Source organism: Ambystoma mexicanum, chromosome 9, assembly GCF_040938575.1.
Source record: "Ambystoma mexicanum isolate Mex_15411 chromosome 9, UKY_AmexF1_1, whole genome shotgun sequence".
NCBI lineage: Eukaryota > Metazoa > Chordata > Amphibia > Caudata > Ambystomatidae > Ambystoma > Ambystoma mexicanum.
This window is the reverse complement of record NC_090931.1, coordinates 1224491464-1224515644: the sequence shown is the minus strand read 5'-3', so window position 1 is coordinate 1224515644 and position 24181 is coordinate 1224491464. Positions and strand designations below refer to the sequence as shown.

The window sequence follows — 24181 nt, the reverse complement described above, 5'->3', positions numbered from 1 at the left end:
CCCATAGGATTCAATTCTGTTGGCTAATATGTTCGCAAAGATTTTGCTTTCAATATTTATGAGGGATATAGGCCTATAATTACGGGGAATTGGAGGGTCTTTGTCAGGTTTAGGGAATATAAAGAGTAGAGCTTCTGAGAATGAATGATGATTTTTGAGATATGAAATATGAAAATAGTGTTTTAAGTTTAGGAGTTAGGACGTTAGATAGATTGATATAGAATTCAGTAGAAAGTCCATCAGGACTGGGAGCTTTCCCTTTGCCCAAGCCCTTGATGGCTTTAATGATCCCTGAAGATGTAATTTCCTTATCAAGGTGGGAGAGGTCTATTTGAGGGTATGTTGCCCGACTAATGTTGTTAAAAAAGGATTCTATGTTATCATTAGGAATAGGACATTCTGGGGTATAAAGAACATAGAACATAGAACTTCCTGAAGCAATCAAGTATATCTTCGGATCGATAGTGAGATATGCCTTGAGCATCCTTTACATGAGATATGTGAAACTTTTCTTTTTTAGTTTTTAAATAAGAGGCAAGCATTCTACCAGCTTTATTTGATGTCTGATATATTTTTGTTTTATATTTGAGTACCGTTCCCGCGGCTTTTTCTGTAATTTCTTTATTGATTTTGAAACGTAGCACCATAACCTGTCGGAGATTGGTCGTGGTATTAGATTCATTCAACACATTATAGATGGCCTGTCAATTCTCACATTTCAGCAAATGATATCCAAATTTGCCATTCCCAAAGCAGACTTTCTATACTATAATAAATTAATTAACTCGTGTCTAGATGCACTTAATCATTTTTCTAACGAGATCCTTTCTCCAGATCCCTTTAGACCGTTACAGCTTACCATGAGTAATGATGTAAGGGCTTCAAAATTTTATAGTATGCTCACCACCTCAACATTTGATGTTTGTAATATTTGTCTGAAATGGGAAGATGACTTAGGTTACAGATTTGATGATCATATATGGTGCGTTTGTTTTCTAAAATCAAAACTATATCTGTTTCAGCAAACAGAACACAACATTATTTTTTTCTTTATTCATAGAGCATTTATTACTCCTGCCAAACTAACAAAGGTTAATCCAAATCACGATGCTAAATGTTGGACATGTGGAATAACCCTTGCTTCATATATGCATATGTTCTTTGAATGTTCATTTACTTTCAGATTTGGGAAAGACATTTGGAGGATTATTAAGCTCATATTCTCTGTTAATATTCAGCTGTCCTTTTTTGAATGTTTAGTATAGCCTTAACAAGTAATATTTCCCGGACTCAGCCAAACTTTATGATTTATTGATCTGCACAGCCTTGAAATGCATTACAGCCAATTGGAAAGATTTTCGATCTCTCTCCACCAGAAGATGGTGGAACTCTATTTGTAATTTACATCAAATGGAATTATGTATGGCTAATGAGTTGAATACAATCCCTAAATTCAGTGCTAAATGGTCCTTTTTCATCTGCTATCTTAACTATTTCAATGTAACTGCACATGGTACCTGAACCTATATATCTATTTTAAATTCATTAGATATTGGCTGATCATTTCTTCCATATGTTTATCATATACTATTATTATAACCGTATTAACAGTTTGAACAAATATAACATTATGCTCATCTTCCCCCTTACTCTCCTCCCTTTTGTTTCGTGTTTGTTAGCTGTTTGTCTACCAGTTGGTTTCCTCATCTTTCATTTTCCAATTCTCCCCAATATATTTTCATTGCAGATTTGATATAACAACTCATGTTCCATTTTCTATTGCTTCCATAACATAAGCTCCGAGAACTTTGCAAAATAATACAAATGGTTTATTGAATGTTTTATGCTTCATTAACTTCTTCACATGTTATTATGGTTATCCTATGTTTATTTGCAGTAATTAGCTCCTCTAGATGTCTGTAACTTGCAAACACATGTGTTATCATTATTAATTAAAATAATTAAAATTATTAAAATTCCACCAAAAAAAGAACTGTTTTTTTATATACACAATGCTGCTTTTCCTTTGTGACTAACACATATTAACGTAGAACGTGTTTGTGTGAACGCCAGCTGCCTCTGGTAAAATGGGTATAAAGTGAAAATCCCTTTTTCACTGGATTAACAAAAAAACGCTTTAGAAAGACCACTCTGAGAACGCTCTGACACACCCCAATTTGCGGTACCGTTATTAGCGCCTTCCCCATTCCCATTGAGCCCTATGGGGCCCAAATGGGAATGGGGAAGGGCCCCAGTGAATGGGGAATTACCGCCCCCACCAACCTTGGAATGGAGCGGTAATAACTCCATTCACCAGGGCGGAGTCGGTAAGGGTTTGGAGGCAAACATGACGCTATTAGCGCCATGGTTACCTCCAAACTCCTAATGAGGCCCAATGACTTCTCTCGGTGGATATCCTGGTGACTGAGTGAGCAGGCCCTGAACGTCTGACTTGTTTGGGGAATAATTTAGATTTTCAATTACAAGTACAGTGAATCCTACGCTGTAAGGCAATCATGTATAAGGCTCTAATGTTTTACACTTGACACTGGCTTGTGCTGAAAAATGGGGAGGATCACATTGGACTTTTGAAATGAGGTCTCTCACTAAATATTAGCTGTGATGGAAATGCTTGGGCCGCCTGACCCTGATGAAGCCCATAGGCTGAAACATGCCTGTGTTGATATCTCATTACAATGGGATCACACAGCAGATCGTGGCCAGACCGTTCCTTCTAGATGGAGTTTAACTTATTTCTGTAAGGGTGGCCTCCTTCCGTCATGGCAGGGATAAATAAGCCAAAATAATAATGGAAAATCAAACATATATTCCCAATCATTAAAAAGTGGTAATGACTTTAAATCACATTTGTACATATCTGTTTTTTGCTAACCGCAGGGTATAAAATAATTACTTTCAGTATGGTCCACACATTCTTGTCCTTTTGTCCACAATTTATAATAGATTTTCTTGATGGCCGCATGCCATTTTCTTCCATTTAAAGTGTGCTCCTTTGTTATTTGTTCAATTTTTGAGGCAAAGGGCTCAATTCACAGAAGCCTTTATAATGACAAAACCCCATTGGAAAACGCTCTGTGAATTAGGGCCAACATGTTTAATGTGTTTTCTCTTGAAAGCCTTTCGCTTAAAAGATCAGCTGTTTTGCTCGTCTCTATCATGCCATCCCTTGAAGCGTATGTTCAAGGGGTAGAAATATAGGCTCTTAATAATGGTGAAAATCACACCCCATCTATATTAGAATATGTGTTTTTCCTTCATCCAAAGGTCTTCCTTCCGGATCCTTTGCAAGGGTGGTATTCTAAGGTTATAGTTTAACGGATAACATCACACAGAACTAAGAAACATTAAGCATCCAGAAATAAGGTATGCAGAAATGATGTTTACTGAAACTAAGTTAATAATGAAGAAAGAAAAAAGATGCTGTCTTTATTATTTAATTTAAGAAAAACATAAACCGGGTCATTTTATATCAAATATAAATTGCATGCAGAGAGGGGACCACCACCAGAGGCTAGCAAAGGGGCAACGGGCCGGTCTTGGAAGCAAGACTATGCAGAGCAATAGAGGTTCAAATCCCGGATCTGCGCTTAGAAACTGAACTCGTATTGGTATTACGCGTGTTATAAGAACCAATAAATGAACATTTGCATGTGTGTGATTTGGGGTCCCCTGCATGACTTCAAGAGGCAGACATGTGAAGGAAAGTGAAAGCCAGGTGAATTTGCTGTTGCTCTTTCATTTTCCCCTTTTTCTCGTGAAAAAGGAAACAGCGCGTGCACATGTACTTTGCAGACAGTGTTTGCTAATGGATTCCAATAGAGAATCCCTGTTTTTTTTACCAGGTTCAAAACAGAGGCAGATTCTATAGGAAAACTTCATGCAGGCGTAAAGCCAAGTGCTCACTAAAGATGGAGGAGGTGAACACGGCAGAGATCTTACCTCTGCTCTGTGCCCCTCCTCCGCCTTGTATCAGCACAAAAAGGGGGCAAAGTGGGAAATAGAGGCGTAAACGCATACGCCCCACATATCAAATGTAGGTGAAAATAGATAAAAATGAAAGTGGGCAGCAGCCTTCTGGTTTGAGCAGGCAGAGTATAGTCTGGGTGGTTCTTGGGAGCATCAGGGATTCCACCATTTTGAATTTCAGTGCTGAAAATGGGAAAGAGCAAATCAACGGTTGTTGATTGGAACTGGGCAGGTATGGACACTTTCCCCCATTAATGCTGTGTAATAAAAAACCAAAAACACATGCTTTAAATACATGTGTGTATATGGGACCATTTCTTTTTCATCAAAAACAACAAACAAAAAAAATGTAGTCAACATTTAAAATGTGTTAAACGTTCCCGTTTAATTTTCAATATGTGTTATTAGTACCCGGCGAGAGTCAAGCAGAATGCAACATGCATTCTGATTCGCTTTCGCCGGTTCATTACCCGGCACAGAACCCTTCGATTCTCATCCGGGATACCAGCTGTCTTGTCCATGGCGGGGGGCGTGGCAGCCCCTCAGCCAATGAGGAGGCTCGACGCCGGGCAATCCCCGCTCCGAGCCTCCCCATGGCTCAGAAGTTGCCTTCGCCCCCCGCCGGGGACTCAGGTAAGGGTTTTTATTTTCTTCCCCTCTCCTCCCACCTCCCTGCCCTCCCCACCCCACTTACCTTCTGCCTCCTTCATGGCGTGCAGTGTGGCAGCCTCCAGCCGTGTGGAGGCTCAAAGCAGGGCCATGCCCGCTCCGCGCCTCCACATGGCTGAGGCTACCATCATCCCCCGCGGGGGATTCTGTTGCGTCTTTTTTTTTTCCTCCACTACCCAACCCCACTTACCTTCTTCTCTGTCATCTTTAGGGAGCGGACGCGCTGGGAACACTTATGTTCCCAGCGTGTCCGTTCCCGATGGCCACCATGGAAAGGGAAAACGGACTCCATTTTCCCTTTATCCAGTGGCCATTTTCTTGGTCGTTTTTCTTTTTTTTTTTTCTGTCCCGAAACGCCGCATTATTTCCGGACAGAAAAAAACTGCTCTTAGTACCCCGGTCACGCAGATCTTGCTTCGCTCGGGCCTATAACTATAGCACAGAACCAATGCAGCGCATGGCAACACATGTGTTTAGACGTGAGTCAGGTGGGGCAAAAAGATCCTCCAAAAAAAAGCCCCAACCTGTCTGTACCTTCCTCGGATACATTTCAAAAGATTGGCACTGAACCCACAAATGCCACCCGTGAAGGAATTGAAGCTCTTCACAAATTGACACTTTTGCTATTGTTTACTCATTACACGCTTAGGTATTCATGTATTCAGTAGCAAATGCCAATAACAACACAACGATCTATACATTCATAGCCCTTTATATGCCAATTCAAACGGTTTAAGTTTAACGTACTTTTAAGGTCTAGTCACGTCGTAGTTTTGGAGGCACACTTGTTCACAAAGTGAGCAAAACTGACACAAGATAAATTCACCGACACTATCCAAGCTTGTCATTTTTGCAGTGGGGTCACCCAAACAACTGTGGTAGGACAAGGTAGTTACAAAACAGACTGACAATTTATCACCACATATTTGAGGTCGATTTGTGGTTCCACATGGGCATTTATTTCTATCGTGATCAAGTGGTGAAAAGCCCCTGCGTCCGCATTATAGGTCCCAAACACATGTATGAAAGGTGTGAATGAAGAGGGTGACTGGACGCCCCTTTTGAGGTCTTCCTGAACGGAGCAGAGCAACGTAGATGGACCTTTGGGCAAAGCATTGTAACAATACAGGATAGGACTCACGCATTAGCACTTTTGCGGTCCTTCTCCCAATGGTGACTGCCCGCTGCTTCTGCCTCGGGCTACTATTTCCCTTTCATAATAGCTAGCCCTATATCCCAGTACTAAAGCCCTCTGAACAGAAACCTGTGCGTATCCTGAGGGTCACGGATTTGACATCCTTTGGAGATTCGGAATCAGAGCTCAATCGAGTTGAATAACGTTTGATTTTTACAGCACTAATTAAATCCAACATGTGCGCCACCAGACACCATAACAGTCGATGGACTTGATTTACAACGCGTTTTTCCCTCGGATTGCGCCATTGTTAAACACTTTTGTAAATCAGACCCCCCCAAGTTTCTATTGCACTGGAGCAAACTGTTAAGCCATGTGAGTCCCTGTATCCTTCTGATAGAGGCCTATTGGCAGAGACCTCAAACGCCTATTGCTCTGCTCGGTAAAAAGGTATTTACCGTGCCGTGCGATGAGGCACGGTAAGTGGACTTCCATCATACCATTGGCCCATGGAACGGTAGTGAAAATGGGTATTATAATGAACTACACGTGAAGGATCCCAGGTTGACTGGTAGTGGGAAAGAGGATCTGGCAAAAGGAGTTTGCAGTGGCCACATACACTTCTATGGACTTGTACACACGTGCAAACGAGTACAACAACAACAACAACAACAACATCAACAAGATACTGTGCAAGTGTGGTCAGGGGCTCAGTGGACTGAAGCATGCACTAGCGCGTTTGACCTCACGGTCACGAGTATGAATCTGAGCAGGCCCACTCACATCACCCTTTTGAGATTGATAACATGAGTGCCACTGAGTTGGATAGCAATACACATTTGATATCTGTCTATAGCGCCAAGAGGTCCCTATGGAGGTGGAATGCCAGCCCTACAAACGCACCCATTCATTCATGAAGTGGTGATATAGGAATACTATTAAAGTGTTCAGGACTACAAATCTGTCAGAACTTTGACACGAAATGTGATTTCCCCACTGTGGCCAGCATACGGAGCGGGTTTCGCAGCTGGGTGGTCGTTTATCCTGCGTTGATCACCAATGACAGCCGACGCCTTTCCCATAGTCCTTCCTATTAAGAGGCTCCTGCACTTTATTATGACTCCTCTGAGGTAAAGGGGAGGCAGGATCGAGGTGCGATCATGTACCAAGTCTAAAAGTACCACGAAGGGAAGGAGGCAGAGGGTTGAGAACAAGGGGTCCATCCTAAAACGTGACGGAGAGGGTGTTATCAGTTGCCATACGGAGAAGACACAAACTGTTTTACAAAAAGGGCAGTGGCCAGAGGTGCCTTCAAGCTGGTGAAACTAGACAGAAGACTAGGAAGACCAAATTGCAAAAAGCACCACACAGGCCCCAAAAAAGCAAGTTATACGACTGCTACTCTGAGTCAGACACCAGGCAGGACAGAGACAGAACATTGGTGCACGAGATGTGTCTATCAAACCCTACATCCTGCGTGAAAGATTGTGCGTTATTTAAAAAATACACACATTGGCAGAATAACCCTGGCTTCTATACACATTCATTTTTGGTCAACTTTTAAAATAAAAACACAAAATGCTATGTCATGTTATGAATGCAGTGGGATTCTTATTAGCAGGATTCAGTAGGATTGTAATTTTATTTATTTATTTGTACGTTTGTAATGCGTCGAAAGCCCGCAGGCATCAGGGCGCAGAGACATAGAGCTGGATACAAGGAGATGGGAAAGTCGAAATACTAATAGATAGTCTGTTTAAGTGAGGGTTTACTTGAAAAGGTGGTTCTTCAGGTACTTCCTGAAGATTCTGTGGTTAGATTCTAGGCGCATACTAAGTTGAACTGCAGTAACAGAAAAACAGAAAAGCAGCTTTCTATCTAATTTAGAAAAACGAATACAGAATTGTGAACGGTTCACAAACCCACAACAGGAAAACAACTGGTTTTGAGGATGCCAACACAACCACCTTCCTGATGCGCACCCCAAAAAATAACACGTGGTCTTAGGTGTTCAGCTGCCATCTACTGAAATGGCTTCACCCATACACAAACTAAGGGGTGCTCTCCTCTACAGCCTTCGCAACCTTCCTTTGGGCAACCCCACAAGGAAGCATGCTTCTTCCCCCACCATGCCAGCCATATGCCCCCAACAGAAATACGAATATTCCATGCTCTCTGCCACCCTGCAACCCTCCACACGCTCTTCCAACCTCGGCTGAAGTGCATGTAATACTGCATTTGATTCGATGGGCCCACAGCAGTGAACATCGGCATAGCAGTTTAGTGTACTTACATGTACTCCCTGTGGGCGGAATGCACCGCTGCAGCATTGCTGTAACGCCACAATACTATCGCGGATGACAGCACATCCAGAATTGCATCAAACTGTGGGAGAAGAAAAATATGATTAGCCACTGTACTGGACTGAGAGTGTGCTCAATGGGTGATAGGAGCACCACTGGTCTTTAATTATGGCCCATCCATGCATAGGGCAACACAACTGCTCAGCGCAATAACAGCATCATCACCAGCCCATTAAACACACCTCCAATGGTTATTAAGTGATAATGAGCATGGGTCTCATTGCGAGTGTGGCGGAGCAGTAAAAAAGTGGAGCTAACCGAGTTACTGCCACTTTTCCTGCTCCGCCAAACTCCAAGATTGGCCCTGGAGTGGAGAATTTATAAAATCCTTCATCGCAACGCCGAAAAATCTACTGCTGCCGGTTTTTCTACCAAAACCCCCTAAGAGTGCCTTGAACTCATCTATGTTTATGTTTGTTTATTTATTTCTATAGCGCTCCAGACCCGGGAGTATAAGGGCGCTTAGTACAAGTTACAGGCACAGTGCATAGAAAACAATAATCGTAAGGCAGCAAGTATATACAGAATATACAGACAATAGAAGTAATAGCAAACAGAAGTGACAAAAGAGACATATGCAGTATGTACAGTTAATAACTGGGTCTGACTTAAGGTTGACTTTTTGACAGGAGCCACCCAATGGCTGTTTCCTGAATGACTGGAATGATTTGGACGCCTTAATATTCAGTGGCAAGGTATTCCAGAGTTGGGAGGCGAGGACAGAGAAGCTTGAGCCACCGGCTCTTTTGGAGGTAAATCTGGGTACTGTAAGACATAGGGTATTGGACGAACTCATGGTTGTGATGGAGGTTCTCATGGTGAATTTGTTAGTAAGGTGGGGGGGGCTAAATGGTTGAGAGCTTTGTAGGTGAGGCAGAGGGATTTTAGATCGATTTTATGTTGAATGGTGAGCCATTTGCATGTGGTTCTGGTGGCAGAGATGTGCTCGCGCCTGGGAATGTTTAGCGCTGCTCATAGCGCATTATTTTGGTGAGGTTTGTATTGGCATCGAGGTAGAAGCCAAGCGTTTTCACGCTTTTGGCGATCGGGATAGTATTGCCATCAATAATGATATTGGAATAGTTAGGACTTAGTTTTTGTAGGTTGTTCGGTGCACCAACAATGAGCAGTTCAGTCTTCTCGTCATTCAGGCAGAGGCCGTGTGTGGCCATCCATGCCTGAATGACAGAGAAGATTTCGTTGATCCTGGCTACATCAGTATTGTAGTTGTCCGAAATGGTGAGGAGTATCTGGGTGTCATCCGCGTAGTTTGTGTAGGTGACACCCAGACGGTCCAGGTTATCAAAGAGGGGCTTTGTAAAGATATTGTATAGGGTGGGTGAAACACATGAGCCTTGTGGGACACCGCAAGTGATAGGGATGGTGTCTGCTGCTGCCACTGGAGAGAAGACTCTCATGGTTCTGTTGGCCAGGAAGGACTGTATCCATGCGACAGCAGAGGGAGAGAAGTGGGCGGCAGAAGAGAGGTGCTTGCAGAGTATCTTATGGTCAACCAGGTCGAAGGCTGCTGAGAGATCTAAAAGGAGTAAGATGGCAGCCTTGCCCTTATCTTTGATTTCGTCAATCTGACTTTTGAGATCAACAAGGGCAGTTTCTGTTCCATGTTGAGGCTGGAAGCCAGACTGACGCAATCCGAGTAATTGGTTGGACTCTAGGTAATGCTGAATTTGCAAGTAAGCAACTCTGTTAAGGATTTTTAACAGGAAGGGAACAGTTGTGATAGGCCTGTAATTTGTAGGGATGGCTGGGTCCAGGGTTTGCTTTTTTAGCAAAGGGAGGACTCATGACTGTTTCAGATTATTGGGTACCGAATTGGTAGAGAATGACACGTTTATGAGCTTAGAAATGAAAGGGGCGAGGTCTCTAGCTGCATCTTTTATAATCTGTGCGGGGCAACTGTCCCCTTTGCAATTTGAAGGTTTGAGGGAGGTTATGATTTTTTGCACTTCTAATACGGTTACTTTTTTGAAGGTGAAGCCATGGTTAGTGTTGGGGGTAATGGGTAGGCTGAGGTTGGGGGGGCTAGGTGTGGGGCTACTGTTGGACAGTTGTAGTCTTTTGTTTTCAATTTTTGTTTGGAGGCCAGTAATTTTATTTGCAAGGGCATCTTGGATGCTAGTGCACCAGCGTTGGTCCTTCACGGACATGTCCTTAGGTGGATTGGGATTTTCTAACTCTTTCAGGACGGTGAATAATTCTTTGGTACTGGAACTAGCATTACTTATTCTTATATTGTAGGCTTCCTTTTTTGTGCGAATTATTTCCTTTTTGTAATGGGAGGATGTATTGGTAAGATTAATTTTGTGTTCCTCTGTAGGGTTCATTTTCCAAAGGGCTTCCAATTTGGACTTTTTATTTCTTAGTATTTTAAGTTCTGGTGTGTACCAGGCGTTAAGGTGAGCTTTAGGTTTACCTTTGCGTAGTTTTAGAGGGGCAACAAGGTTGATAGATTTGGTCATGGCGTTATTGTAGATGTCTACTAGTAAATTAGGGTCTGATGAATTGGGGATCATATTTAGGGTGGGTAGAACCAGTGGGATGAGGGCTTCAGCGGTGATGTTCCGCTTATTTCTCGTCAGACATGCTGGTGCCGGTAGGCACTGTATATGGAGAGGGTTATTAGTGCTAATGTCAAATGAAAGTAGGAGGTGATCGGTCCAAATGAGTGGTTGGGGGGGTCCTTGCAGATAATGTTGCAGTTGTGGGAAGCAAGCCAGTCTAAGGTTCTACCTTTCTGATCTGTGGGTAGGGAGTTAAGTTGAATGTAGTTCTGTTCGCAAAGGGCATTGGCAATGGAGGATGCTGGAGGGTCGTGAGGATCGTTGTAACCTAAGTTAAAGTCATCTAGAATAATATTTTGTGATAAAGGTTTAGATTTTTCCGCTATGAGGGAGGTTATATCTTCCTCGAAGGAACCTATGGGACCACGGTGTCTGTATATTAGTTCCAGGGAAATGGTATTTTTAGGAGTGGTTTGAATTTTAATGGATAGGTGTTCACAAGAGTTTACAGATCTAATGTCAAGTGTGGATTTGAATATAAGGGCCACACCTCCTCCGCGGGTATTAGGTCTGTCAGCCCTAAGGATGGAGTAGTTGTCTGGAACCGCAAGGGTTAGAGAGGGACCTGCTGCGGCATGAAGCCAGGTTTCAGTAATTGCGAGGAAATCCAAGTTTGCTGAACGGATAATGTCGTCAATTTCTGTAGAGTGGGCCACAAGGGATATAACATTAAGTAGGGCTCCTTTGAGAGGCATAGCCTTTGCAGAGATATTTTTCTTAGTGACTTTGGTTATAGGGTTGTTGGTCATTTTGTTAAGTAGTGTAGGGAGTCTATAGCCTAGTCTATTGTTACGGGTCATGAGGTTAGGGTAGGCTGTCGGGCGCTCATCTAGCATATTTGGCAGGTTTTGGATATTGTCAGAGTAGTCATTTGTGATGAGGTTAGGTGGAGGATTACTTAGCGTAATGCTGATTTTATTACTGTGGATTGTAGGTGCCCTATAGGGGAAAGGAGGCTGGGAGGGCAGGAAGGGTGTAGGGCAGGGAACGGAGTAGTGTCTAGGACAGCCAAGCTTGGCGAGTCCATTGCTGAAAGAGATATAGCTATTTCTGCTGCAAGGCGTGCAATCGGGCATAATGCAGAAGGGTAGCATGATGAGTACTAGCCAGGCTGACATAGTTCGGATAAGGATACGTCCGGGCTACTATGGAGATGGTAGAGTCTATTGGCTGCGCTAATGCTTGTAAGCCTTAGGGTTTTTAAGCGGTAACACTAGATTCGGAATTAGGGCACTTGCAAAGTTTGGGACTTGTTCGAGGCACAATCAAGTAGTCTGTTGGCGACCATAAGGCACAACACAATCACAGTAGTCTGATAGCGACCATAAGGCACAACACAATCACAGTAGTCTGATAGCGACCATAAGGCACAACACAATCACAGTGGTCTGATAGCGATCATGCTACATGCAACTGAGCATGGCAGTCTAAATATTGCACGACACACATTAGCAGGGAGATGCAAAGTAACATGCGGTAGGTCACTAGGACAACTAAATTCGAAAACCACAATGGGTACAGGAGAAGCAAATTTCAACAGATGCAGAGGGGCACTGGAGCATCGCGACTCAAGAATCACATATGTATGATAGATAGCAGTATGAGAACAGAGGCGTGCAAGTAGACTTCAACAGGTTGTTCACGAGATCCAAATACTGGGATCAGCAACATCCTCATATTTTACACAGTACTTCCATTGTAATGAGCCTCAGGAGGGCAAGGTGCCGGTGGGCCGCCACAGATACGCACAGAGAGGTCTGATCCTTTCTGCAAGGTTGGTGCGTGTGCATTAGAGAGCAAACACTATAGGTGGTAAGTTCAAAGTGAGTGGAGGCAACAGTAGCAGAATAATAGTGGGAGGCAAGGTGGTACTAGAGGCACAAAAACTGCTGCTCTACTACAGAATATGTAGAGGCCAAAGAATGTGCGTACATGCAGGTTAAGCAGTGCAAACAAATACTGTGGTAATGATGAAGGCAATTAAGGCAGGCCAATGTTGAACGTCACGAAGGCTTAGAGTTCTGCGGTGAACAGAGCGCGAAAGCATGTGACGTGCAGAGCGGGAGGTAATATCAAATTGACTAGCATTAGTGGTGTGGGGTGATACCAAAGTTCAAAGCATAATCCGGGGCAGCTACGGCGAGTCATTGAAAGGGATGGTACTTCAATTGGGCTGTGGTGCAGTATGTGTAGGCAAAGGTTAGGTTCAGCATGGGGTACTAAATGGGGATTTACACCACCTAGTGCCACTTGTTATCCCATGGTAAACCCACAGTACCAAGTGGTGGTAACGGTACTACAGTTTGGTTTTAGTTTGGCAGTAATTCCGCCAAACTACTGACAAACCTGGAAATGAGGACCCAATGGGCCTGATTTGCAAAGCATTTTCTAATGAGATTGCGCCATTGTTAAAGGTTTTTGTAAATCAGACCCCACGTCTATAGACTTTTAGTTTAATGCTTTATACACAGATGCAGTAACTAAAAGACTATCTATCCCAAAAATAAATTGCACATCAAAGATGTACAACCTTCAAAAGCAAAAATATTGAAACATTGTGTTACCAAATCAAACCTGCATTAATACATAGAAATTAAATAAATAACTCAAGCATTATTACTAATAGGGCAGCCTATGTGGTATGTTTTGCAGTATTTCTTTTAGGACGGTTACATCTAAAGTAAAAAAGGTATTGGATATTTATCTCCGTTAAAGACGTTACTTACTGCAAATCCGAAAGCCGATGCACTGAATCTCATCACAGAGACAGCTGGAAAGAGAAAGAAAAGAATATTTAGCAGTTTTCAATCGCTGTTGGTGCTACTTGTATGACTGTGATTCATTATTAATAATGAGCAATATTTATTAATCTACTTTTTTATCACCTAGACAAACAGGGTTTAATTCCCACAGATTTGCACTAGAACTTATCAGGAGATGTCCGTGAGCCTCTCTGATATGCACCTGCTTGCTCACTCCTGATTCCAAAGCCTAAAACTGGAGCAGATCTGGAGATGCCTGTGAGCATCTCTGATATGCTCCTGTTTGCTCACTCCTGATTCCCAAAACCTAAAACTTGAGCAGATCTGGAGATGCCCGTGAGCCTCTCTGATATGCACCTGACTTGCTCACTCCTGATTTCCAAAGCCTAAAACTTGAGCAGATCTGGAGATGCCCGTGAGCCTCTCTGATATGCACCTGACTTGCTCACTCCTGATTCCCAAAGCCTAAAACTGGAGCAGATCTGGAGATGCCCGTGAGCCTCTCTGATATGCACCTGACTTGCTCACTCCTGATTTTCCAAAGCCTAAAACTGGAGCAAATCAGGAGATGCCCATGAGCATCTCTGATATGCACCTGTTTGCTCACACCTGCTTGCTCACACCGGATTCCCAAAACCTAAAACTGCAGAAGATCTGGAGATGCCCGTGAGCATCTCTGATATACTCCTGCTTGCTCACACCAGATTTTCAAAGCCTAAAACTGGAGCAGATCTGGAGATGCCCGTGAGCATCTCTGATATACTCCTGCTTGCTCACACCAGATTTTCAAAGCATAAAACTGGAGCAGATCTGGAGATGCCCGTGAGCATCTCTGATATGATCCTGCTTGCTCACACCTGATTCCCAAAGCCTTAAACTGGAGCAGATCTGGAGATGCCCGTGAGCCTCTCTGATATGCACCTGCTTGCTAACAGTCATTGGCCCTCATTACGACCCTGGCGGAAAGGGGTTTACGCCGGCGTAAACCATGGCGCCCCTTTCCGCCTGACTACGAGTTCCCGTAGCGCCATGGTGATTTTTACGCCTGCTTTTTGCAGGCGGAAAAATCCATGGCGCTACGGGACTTGTTGTTAATTACGCCACCGTAATTTACGGTGGCGTAATTAACGCCTTCCCCACTCCCATTATGCCCTATGGGGCAAAAATGGGAATGGGGAAGGGTAAATGGGGATTGGGGACTTACCGCCCCGCCAAGGTCGGAATGGGGCGGTAAGTCCGCCAACTACCATGGCGGAGTTGGCAGCTTAGCGCCATGGACCATGGTGCAAATTGCACCATGGTTCTCCGCCAGGGTCGTAATGAGGCCCATTGAGACGAAGTCAGCCTCTGAGACCTGTCAAATGCCACTTTAAGAATGTAAATTGCTGTTGCCTTTATGGCAAGTAAATTTCCATGGTAACAACACCTTTCATAAATGTGTGCGAACCGCTTAGACTGTGATGCAGTTACGACACATTAACGACTCCAGAAATGTGGTCAAGATTCACAGTACCTCGGCAGTGGTGGTGACACTTGGAAGTTGTCACTGAAGTTCAGGGCTGCAATACTATGGGCCTCATTCCAAGTTTAGAGGAAGCATTGGCGCTATTTGCGCCATGGCTGCCTCCAAACCGGGTCCGTATCCGGTCTGGGTGAATGGGGACTCACCGGGTAAGTCTCCATTCAACCAACCGGGTAAGTCTCCATTCAACCAATTATTCCCCATTCCCATTTGAGCCCCCAGAGGGCTCAATGGGAATGGGAAAGCTGCTAATTACGGGCCCGTTATCAGCGCACTAGTCCCTTAGTGGGACCCGCAAAGGACGTGTGGTCAGACCACACGGCCTTTGCGGTTCCCGCTAAGGGACCTCGGAATTGGGCGGTAAGGGTTTAACGGCACCGGTCTCCTTACCGGTGACCGTTAACCCTTACCGTCCAACTCTGAATGAGGCCCTATGTATTACAAATGCGGCACATCACACATGAGTCACATCGCTAAAAATGCACCCCCCCCCACTCCACTTCAAATTCTTTTTTTCTTGTCAAATACTTTTTGAAATGAGTAGAGCAGTTTCCTGCACGCTTCCGGTACATTTTGGAAATATGAGTGCCCTGCGTAGAAGACATCCAAGCCATGTGGGTCTAGAGGAGGAATGCCGATATGTCTGCCAGCTCTAACCCTACACAGCTGAGAATGGGCCTCATTCCGAGATTGGAGGTAGTCATAGCGCTATTTGCGCCATGACTGCCTCCAATAACGGTACTGGCACCGGTCTCGTTCAATGGGGACTTACCGGTGTAGTCCGACCTTTGCGGGACCGGTAAATCCCCATTGAAAAAGCCATTCCCCATTCCCATTTGAGCCCCCATAGGGCTCAATGGGAATGGGGAAGTAGCTAATACATACACTAATTTGCGGTACCGTTATTGACTCAGGCCAGGTGTTAAAGGAGGGATCCGCTAAGGGAACTCGTGGTAGGGCAGTAAGGGATTACCGGCACTGGTCTCCTTACTGGTGCCCGGTATCCCTTACCGCCCTACTCGTAATGAGGCCCAATGTCTTCAAATATTGCAAATGCGTGACAGGAAAACCAATGCGCATGAAATATTCCTCGTCTTTTCTCTAGCAGACCTGTAGGTATGAGCACATTTCACCCTGGATATTTACCGGCCAGCCTCTGCATCCTGGGCCTCTTTTCGTCGGGTACCCTGGTTTTCTACTCCTCTTACCCTGTGTTCCATGCCCACCCTCCTTCCATCTCGCTTCATACCCCCACATCCCTTTGAAGTAAATAATGTGTTCAAAGCTTTGTAAGCGATATTCAATCAACTCTACAGCTAAGTCAATGCCTAGTCTGGGATGCTGAGGAAAACCCTTATTGATGTATTTTTATGTCCAGTTCAGTACTCTTGATGACAGCCCTTGTATAACACCCCCCTCTTAGAATCCCCCTGACCCCACTGAGCCAAGAAGTAGGTTTGTTTTGCAAATTAAAAGGTTTATTTGAAAATTTAAACAATATATATATATATATATATATATATCTATCACCCTTCTATAAATACATTGATAATGGATATTACACTTGTGAATATGAGCAGTAATCAGCAAGAGGTAACTTATGAATAGGAACAGAAGAATAAGGTGGGAAAGAATGCTTTATATGGTTCAAGGAAACGCAATGATGAATGAAATGCAGTACAGAGGATAACTTGATATGGCTTCAACAAAAGACAATGTAATCACTTTCCCTTGACAATTCACTCCCCCCCCCTATGCAATGTAAGAAATGGAATGAGAGCACACAGTCTTCAAGAATCCCAACAAAATGCAATAGGAAATGCAGTTCCCCCCCAGCAAGCTTAGAGGAAAACAGGTAGAGGTTTGAAACACAGGCGAATTACTTTGAAATGTGGTGGCAATGAAGTGAAAACGCTAAAATTGATTTTAATTCCCTGCAGGAGGTTCAGGGTGAGGGAGAGATACTTTATATTAGTTCAGGCTCACTTTATCAATGCTCTATGCGTAACTATCCGGTTGCAAACAGATTTTAACAACGGAAAGAATGGAGCTGCTATTTTGACAAGTGGAGAAATTGAGCCAAATCGCAAATCGCGGTAAATTCGCGAGTGCGTGAATCGACTTTGCAGCAAAAGTATAAGGAGTAGCAAGTCGGTTCTAGGCTTGTTGGAAAGCCTAGAATCACAGCCTTAAAATGAAAAAATGTTGTTCCTACCTCAAACGGTTCAAGAGATACGGACGATTTAGTAAAGGTAGATTTTCGGATTTAAAGTAAAACTCAAAATGACAGGTGACAGCTTGCAGCTTCAGAATTGACAGGTGACAGTTGTGCAGCTTTACATATGACAGATGACATGATTTCTAGGAGGCTGTTCTAATTAGGTTAAAATAGTTTGGATTAGATTATTTTAACTAAGAGATTGGGTTCTGCACAGTTCTGGTGGATACTCACTCCTAATTTTGAAATGAATGGGCCTCGTCACGGATCTGGTCAACTGGACTGGACTGGGCGGTTCTGCTCACAGCGTCTGGGTCAGCTCTGCTCTGCTGGTCTAGCCTCTCTCGATACGGCGGGTCAATCAGGCACCGGTTCTGCTCACAGCGGTCTGGGTCTGGTCTGCGGTTCCGGCAACAGTTCTTGGCAAAGAATTCAAACAGCTCGCCCGGCTGTTGAATAGTTTGGTTAGGTTTGCTGGATTCTGAAGGCCTGCTGAAAATACTTTTGCTTGCAGTGGGCCTTCTAGGTTCAAAGTTCTGTAGTCTCTGTTTAGCTTGGAAGTCTAAGTGTTGGATCTCTGGATGTGAAGTCGCCGGTCAGCATGCTCCGCAGCAAATGGAATTGAATCTCTCTACCTGTCCCAGCAGTCTCTTTTTATGTGTTTTGGAAGTGGGTGTGTGTGTGGCATAACTTAGCCTGTCCCTCTCTACTTGTCATTGGCCCAATTCTCCCCTCTCCCATGATTGGGGAATTGGGTTGTGAGTCAGAGTGATGAGGTCTGTTTATGGGTCAGAGGATCCTCCCCTGGTCAATTTGCCCACAAATCTTTATTTGATTCAAATACATATTTCCCAGGTACACAGTTGTTTGACATCATGTACAAACATCATATATTACTAATGATAGTCCCTCTCCCGACTGTGGCATTTCTAGGAGCTTGCATTCAAAAATGGCAACTTATTTTCGATTTTAATGGGTTTTGCAACATTGGTTTTTCATCAAAAATTATACAAAGGTACATTTCCCTTCCACATATATCCCAGTAACTTTCCATGTCTCTAGCTTACATACATTGTCTACAATATTCATAATTAGCGGGGTTTTGCCCCAGAACATGGTACAAATTGGAGTTTGGACTCGAATCGTGAGGGCACTTTTCAAACTAAGACTCTCAAAGTTGTACATTCCTGTCATTTGGTTACAATAAGTTATCACCGTTTCTATAAAATATATATTTGTTGCAATTCAACTCCCCAAAGTGTTTGGGTCCGCCTCCAGAAGTCTGGGTGGGTCAGTGATCACATGTCTCTCCTTGCTGGCAGAGGGCTGTTGACAGGAAACACTCAAAATTACATCCCCATTCAACAGAAAGAGCCTTTTGTGTGGGCTCCAGCAGGCTGCCTGGAAGTCTCTCCTCAATCAATCAACAGGGTCATGTGATATCCTGCCTCCTGGTGTAGGAATCTCTGAGGTGTTAAGGTTTCCCAGCCTCTTGGCCTCTAGGAACAGCAGGTGGCTAAGATTTTCAATTAACCAACAAGCTTTGAAGTCCCTGCCCCTCTTGCAACTCCTAAATACAGTTTCCCTGTCAGAGTTTAGACCGCTAGCGCCACCTTGGGGAATTTGTCGGTACTGCATCCATTTTTGAGTTGTCTTGAATTACTGCATTTCAATAGAGTGGTCTTTTGCTTGATAGTATAGGGCCCTTGCTTAACATTGTTTTGATGTCATCCTTACAGTAGAATGGTGATGTGGAACCCCCCCACAAGAATGTTGTATCTTTGGAGTGGTCTTGTGCCAACTGCGCAGTTCTCCTATTCTGGCGTGAATGTGGGCGGCGATAGCTCATCCCCACATCCACCCAGTCTATTTATTTAGTTTGTTCTGGGATAGAATAATGGGCGGCGACAGCTCATCCCCACATCTACCCAGTCTATTGATTCAACATGGGTCAAAACCCTTGACAGCTTCCAGTATGCATTTTAGGAAACGTTATGTGTACATTCCTGCGTTGTTTGCCTACTTTGTACTCCCTATATGTGCTTTGAAATCCACTATATGGGTCCATTCTTACCAACTGATCTTGTGGGATAACCACCCACCCCTTACTTGGAAGGGTTGAGTGTGCTGAGAGATACACAATAGGGCCACTCTGATAAACATCTCCAGGGCCACTTTTCGTTCTCCGTCCACCCCTGGGAATTGCGCCACACCCATGCTGTTCTTATTTAATGCATTATGACGTGCTTTGCTCTGTGGATCCTGTCTAGTGTATACATGAGTGTATGTTCACTTTTTGTAGGTATAGGTTTAATGATTGTTTGCAGTGTTGTTGAACCCTTCGTAAGTGGTTTATAAGCACTTTAGTTTGCTGGTGCCCACAGCCTGTATGGACCTATTTTTCCACAAGACTAAAGCTGTGATCTGTTAAAACAGTAGCACGCCCCTCATAACCATGAGAGAAGTGTCCCACTCTCAAGACTTAGCTCTTCCTAGTCAATGTTCATCACTTTAAGAATGAAACAACTTCCGAAAAAATACATATTTATAAAAAGCTGTTTATGTATAACAATTTTCAGTAAATTAATCAAATTGAAATAATGTCTTTCTTTCGATCAATAATAATAACAATGGCCCTCATTACAAATTTGCCAGTCCAGGAAAAATGCAGGTAAAACTGGCAGTAATACTGTGACCAGCTCTTTTCCAAGAACATCAAACTAGAGTTTAGTCGGGGGGATAGAGGGGGGGGGCTTGCATTGATTTACCTCCAGCCTAGGGCTGGAGGTAAATCAGGCCCTCAGCAGCAAAAAACTGCCGTTATTTCCGGCACCAGTATTGCCAGTGCTCGAAATACCGGCAATCCCCTCCATGGAGACCTATGGGACTCCACAGAATGGGGTTTACCACCCTTTACGCCACCTGTAATATCCCGGTAATTCCAGGATATTAGGCAGTTGAAACAGTAGGTCAGTTTGCCGGTATCCCGCCGGAATTACCCGTGGGATACCGGCAAACTTGTGATGAGGGCCAATGTTTTGACATTTGTAAGACAAATAATATTCGGTATGCAGTGATAAAATCGCGGCAAAAATGTCGCCTGTACAAAAAATTGCGGCATAAATGCTGTGGTTTGACCAGTGGTGTACCCCAAAACACCATTTAAGGGGAGCAGGGGTTGCGGGGGTGTCCCCCGCTCCCCTTAAATGGTATTATGGGTCCGGGGATTGCGGGGTTGTCCCCCGCATCCTTTACATCCTGCGCCCAGCTACCCTAGGGCTTGGTGCGCATTATCAAATAAACAAACAAACAAACAAACAAACATGGATTGCGGCGGCAAAACCACTGCCTTTTTGCCATGCTATTTTGTGTCCACAGCCATTTTTGCCACGATTTTAACACATGGAACCTAATATTCAGCTACATTCTTCATAATTTATTAAACATCGATAACACATGTCCAAAAATATTCATCAATGTCTATGTTGTGTCAGAAAGTGCTTTGACAGAATTAACGACAAACTACAAAAAACTCTGTGTGCCTATCGAACCTGTTTCTTTCCCTTATTCAGGAGAATGCACCATGCGTTCATATGAAGCAAAAAAGGAGAAGCTAACTGCCTTTTACAAAATCTTAATTTTCCATGAATATTGCCCACTTTTAAGAGGCTCTATTTATAAACCAAAGCTTTCATTCCCTGGGTTCCTTCACTTTATTGTCTAAAGCTCTGAAAAATAAATAAAGGTTTCCTCCATAAATACGTAGGGCCCGATTCACTGAATTATTTGCACGGTTCAAAGTGACTTTGCACTGCTGAAAAGTGACATTGCACTACCAACACGAACCCTGATTCACGGAGCAGGGCAAAGTCAGTGCAAAGTAATTTTTTGCAGTACAAAATGAACTTTGCACTGACTTTGCCCTGTAAAAATACTCTTTCCACAGTTCCATGAATCAGGGTTTGTCTCGGCAGTGCAAAGCCACTTTGCACCAGTGAAGAGTCACTTTGCACCTTGCAAAGAATTCCATGTTTCAGGCCCATAGTATCTCACTTTGTATATTACAGTTTTCACTGTATATGCAAACATCTCTGATTACTAACATATATTTATGAACAGAGTGCTTGAAAATAATTGACCCAATTTTCCCAAAGAGTATTAATGATGGGGTCCAATCCCTCCCATGACATCACATTGTGCTTATGTTAGATGAGTTCAATCCTGTCTTGCTGATTAAGCCGGAGAGAGTATGGGGCAAAGAGAGTGACATGGGGGCTTTGATGGGGCAAAGAGAGAGACATTGGTGCATAGCTAGGGCAGAGCTTGGCATTCGGGCCAACTCAGGGGGCACTGGGACTTGAGCATGTGAAGTATTGAAATATTAAGTTAGTTACCCTACAGTACTCCTTTTAAACCCCATGGCTTCTTAAAAGTCTAATTTCCCCCAAACGTTGGCTTTAAATGCATCCTTCAAGCCATGCATACATGTTTTTTTATCTGAGAGAAACAAAAACCCCTCTCTGACATCCAGCTCGCTCGCTCGCTCACTCACTCACTCACTCACTCACTCACTCACTCACTCACTCACTCACTTTCAGAAAATCAAGGGCCCTATTTTGGTCCTATCACTTTCTTAACCCACTATCTGGCTCTGATACGGAATCTTGCATCACTTTGGGTATAGTGTGAGTGGTATGCTTTCCTGCTAGTCTTGCCTTGCTTGGGGACTTGGGGGAAGGTGCACCCTGCCACATTCTTCTTTCCTGTGCAGGGAGTGGGGGGAGGGGGTAAACATAAGGGGGGAGGGGAGTACATGTGGGCCAAATGTAAAAACCAAAAATTAGGTGCATTCTTGAATGAAGTCTGCAAGCATCATGCCCAATCTATAGGTGATATAAGAGATGGCTTAAAATAGATCCCCTTTAAAGACCGAAAGTGATGAAGTAGATGCAAGACCATGTGGCATTGGGATCTGCATCTGTCTTTAATGATGGCCTGTGTTAAGGTGTATTTACCAGTAACCAGGCTGCTTCAATAGTTTTGCGGAAATGCCCCACCCGTGATAAGGGAAGGAACTGTCTATTCACAAAGAACCCTCCCCATATATGAAGATGTGTTAAACATTTTGAGAAAGTGTGTTGAAATAATGCTTCACCTACCCCCTACCCCCGCTTCTGTTGGTGCCTGAATTCACTCACAACCGTTCTAAATGAATGCAAAGGTCACAAGCGAGACAGCTATTGATATCTCATTTGTCAGGCACCTTGGCCCTCAGCTGGACGCCTGCAGCTCTGGGACAGTCAATGTAACCTGCAGATAGCAACTCTGCCGTCCATCAGGTAGATCTAATGTATCCTGTCTATGGTTCTCACAGTCCCCTGGCAAGCCCTGTTAGCATCTCTCTATTCACATCAAGTCCTTACTCTTATCGTACATCTCACAAAGGCTGCTCTTATTTATGTTTTTCAGTCCAACAATATCGTTCTTGATCCTTACATTTCCTTTACTCTTCCTTACTGCATACAGAATGTTTTTTTTTTTTTGTGGGGATATTGTATTCATTTAAATACAACAAAATGTAATATATTTCAAATGTTCTCTACATCGCATCACATTCACACGTTTTTGGGGCTCACTGCGAGTGTGGCAGTCAATTTGTGGTATTTCCATGGAATTACTACCAAACTCGATTACTTTTGCTGCCATTCTGTCCCACGACTCTACCGCAGGGCTACGAGTGCGGTAGCAACTGTAATTTGCCTTTCTTGCCGTCCAAAGGACTCCATGAGGAATTTTTGCATAGTTACCATGAAAGGTCATTTTGCAATGGTAAATCCACCCATTTTGGGTCTTGAAGCACATCATTTAACTCCAGCATTTTGCAGTGTGTAAATCCACCACTTCAAGGACAAGCTTATAATTTAGTGGTGGGGTAAAAGTTGTGCTCATTCTGTTCCTACCCAAAAATTGAATTAGAACTGATTTTGCACTGAACGGGCAAACTTGTAATGAGGTCCAATATCTCTTGCTTATTGTGTGTTGATGCATAGCATAACAGGAACACGTAGCATCTGTGGTGTGCATCCCTGGTGCTCTCATCTCTTGCATAGTGTGTGTTGATGCATAGCACACCGGGAACACGTAGCATCTGTGGTGTACATCTCTCGTGCTCTCATCTCTTGCATAGTGTGTGTTGATGCATAGCACACCGGGAACACGTAGCATCTGTGGTGTGCATCCCTGGTGCTCTCATCTCTTGCATAGTGTGTGTTGATGCATAGCATACCGGGAACACGTAGCATCTGTGGTGGTGTACATCTCTGGTGCCCTCATTCATGCATTTCAAGGTATTGATTCCAGAGTATGTTAAAGATTTCTCATCCGGTTCTGTTTTGATAGGTGACATGTTTCCTGGCCTTGATTTTGGACATTTCTTCTGTTCACTTCTTTACAGAAGGTCTTCTAGGCCTAGATTAACTCGTTGTATATCCCTGCACACATGTCATATCCTGCCATTTGCTAAGTCAGGTTGCATATTCGTTTTTCATAATGGGTCATTATCCCCCTTCTTAAAAACAGACTACACAACTCGAACTTTGGGGGGTTCTAGTGAGGGTGTTAACTCATTTCATAGTGGTTAAAAAAGGCATGTGCAGAGGCAATCCAGATCTGCGTGGGTGCTCCATATGGGGCCACCTGATGGACATGCAGAGGATATGATATGATATGTTATTTATAACGTGCATAATACCCAGAGGTTTTTAAGCGTGGACCCAGGGATCGAACCTGTGTTGCTCTGTGCTGTCTTGCTTCCAATGTGAGCACATTGCCCCTGAGCTATCTTCCCTGGGTATGCCCAGACAGTTATTTAGAAGGAAGAACGCATCATACAGGGACCCCTACCGGTTGCGGCTTGGTGCTCTTCCAAATGAAGTTCAGGAAC

The 24181-nt window shown here is 43.8% G+C and overlaps 1 protein-coding gene across 1 annotated transcript in view; it reads right to left on the bottom strand.

Moving 5' to 3' along the window:
• TMEM163 (transmembrane protein 163) overlaps positions 1-24181 on the bottom strand; it is a 1101439-nt gene that overhangs the window by 591850 nt on the left and 485408 nt on the right. The window contains exons 3-4 of the mRNA XM_069616569.1: positions 13463-13506; positions 8085-8176 (exon numbers count right to left, since the gene is read on the bottom strand). Coding sequence (XP_069472670.1) covers positions 8085-8176; positions 13463-13506 — 136 coding nt within the window. The remainder of the gene's footprint in view (positions 1-8084; positions 8177-13462; positions 13507-24181) is intronic.